The sequence below is a fragment of the Plasmodium cynomolgi genome (genome assembly GCF_000321355.1).
Source record: "Plasmodium cynomolgi strain B DNA, scaffold: 0344, whole genome shotgun sequence".
Taxonomy (NCBI): Eukaryota; Apicomplexa; class Aconoidasida; order Haemosporida; family Plasmodiidae; genus Plasmodium; species Plasmodium cynomolgi.
Genome location: NW_004192857.1, coordinates 1 through 2,421, shown reverse-complemented (window position 1 = coordinate 2,421; position 2,421 = coordinate 1). Strand labels below are relative to the sequence as shown.

Here is a 2,421-nt window from a genome sequence, read left to right as displayed (position 1 = left end):
CACATTTTCGTATAATTAATATTTATTCCACTATAAATTTAATTATTTATTTATTATAATAAAATGACGTTAGACTCCAAAATATACACTCTTCTTGAATTTGAAGAGCAAAACGTACATATTTATTTTTATATACAATATTTTTCATTTTACAAAGTTTAGAAACTACTTTTTTTTATTACAAATTAATAAAAAAGTAAGATATAAGGATGTATACCTTTATATATATTTCAAACTTTTTTTTTATTTATAGAATTCTGAGTTCAGTCAAACTAATTTAAATGTTCTTTATAAAGCTTTTTTTAATAATGAATGTTCTGGTAATTCTTACAGTTATTATGACTATTGTGAACAAGATGAAAGTTATGAACTTAAAGATCAACATAGGGAACTATATAAAAAATTTGAAAGAAATTTGAAATTAATAACAAATGATACAGATTATTATGGGAGATATGGAACAGATAATGTAAAACTTTGTTTTTATTTGAAATACTGGTTTTATGATCAGTTAATAGTTAATAATTTTACGAATGAAAACATTGCTAAAATTTTAAAATTATGGAATGAGAGGAAAGAAAAAAAATGTGCTAATTGCGATTGCGAATTTGATGTTAAGAATTTGTATGAAATTAAAATATTAAAGAATATTTATGATTACTTTTTTTTTTTGGATGCATATAAAGATATAAGTAAAATTAGCACTAAAATATCTAAAAAGAATTATTGCAAATATGTTGCTTTAGGAAGTACTTACCTCTCAACGTATGAAAAGAATTGTAAATCAGACAATGGATCATTTTGCAAAGAATTCAAAAAATACATTAAGAAGTATGTCAAATTAGATGACAAGAACTATATTACGTGCGATGATGCATCATCGAATGCTTTCTTTAATGGTAGTTTATTCATAAAAATTATTACTATAAATTTAATATACGTTGCATGAAACATGTCATCTTTAAAGCGAAGCTATAAATAATAGTATTCATACTTAACTTCTCTTTATTTTGAACATCTCATAGCAGCCCAGGTCCCAGATACTCGATCAGGTACACCTAATAAACCAAAAGAAGAAGATGATGGCAATGTAGAAATCAATGTAGACACAGAAGGATATCGTCATGTACATCTATCTGTTTATCATAATTCTGCACCTCTTGCTAGCCATTCTACAACACTTGCTCATCATCTTCATCTCTCTACTTCTCTTTCTGCTACAACTCTTTCAGGTTCTCTAATTCCGGGTGATGCTGAAGGTCATAGTTCTCACAATAATCGTGAAGAAAATGCAGATGATGTTACTTCTTATTTAGTTCCTAATACAGCAGAAGAGGGGATATCAAATGGAACTATTATTTCAGCATCGTGTGTAGGACTAACTAGCTTTTTATTCCTCTTATATAAGGTAAATATAATAATTATTTAAAAATATGAATATTATATAGCACTTTCCAAAAATGAATAATACACACATTTTTTTAAATACTATTATTATATTTCAAATGTATATATATTTTTTTTAATAATAGTACACCCCGATTAGAGCATGGATAGATCCCAGAATTCGTAAAACCAAGAAGGAGTTGAGGAATGGAGTTGAAGAAAATAATGAACTACAATCACATGATTATAATTTTGATCAAGCAGATATGAATAATAACAGATATAATATTGCATATTAATCTAGATAAATCCATTAATTCTAGATATGTTATATTTCTTAATACGAAATATAGAAAAGGCACATATATAATAAATTTTAATTGCACGAAAACAACGTTCTATTCTTCTTTCATAAATTTGGAAAATATGAATATTTTAAAATGGAAATGTGATATGATTTTCTTTGAAAATTAAGTATGCGTTGTAATTCACCTAATCCACCAAACATAAGTAAATAAATATGAAAATTATAAAAACTCAATAATAAAACCGAAAAGGTAATAATACATTTATGAATTACTAAGATAAAAAGATAATTCTTAAAAAATTGTAGATTATTTGTACTATTAATGATTATATAGAACATAGCTTAACATTATATAAAGCGAAATTTATTGTAATAATTCCGTAAATATTACATACATAATAATATTACCATATCATTGTGAAATATAGAACAAATAGGAAGTATCACAAGAATTATATGTAAAAATTCATAATAGCCTAATGTTTATAGACGCTTCTAACATTTATTTATTACATATATAAGTAATATAATACATTAAATCAAAATAAAATACTATAAAATTAGTAAATAAAATTCATAATTAACAAACTATGTCCTATAAAATGTGGTAAAACAGATATAAAATATTTTATTAAGTTAAAGGTAATATATATATAATAGAAAAATATTGGCCCTACTATCACTCAACATAATAATACTTCTTTACCTTATAAACCTAAAATGTAAAA

The 2,421-nt window shown here is 24.1% G+C and overlaps 1 protein-coding gene across 1 annotated transcript; it reads left to right on the top strand.

Annotated features, from left to right (window-relative positions):
* Window positions 1-63: 63 nt before the first annotated feature.
* Window positions 64-949, top strand: PCYB_003720 (hypothetical protein; the record flags this gene model as incomplete). The annotated part of the gene is made up of 2 exons (XM_004227793.1): window positions 64-114; window positions 254-949. The coding sequence occupies 2 exons, from the start codon at window positions 64-66 to the stop codon at window positions 947-949; spliced, it is 747 nt and encodes a 248-aa protein (XP_004227841.1).
* Window positions 950-2,421: the final 1,472 nt, after the last annotated feature.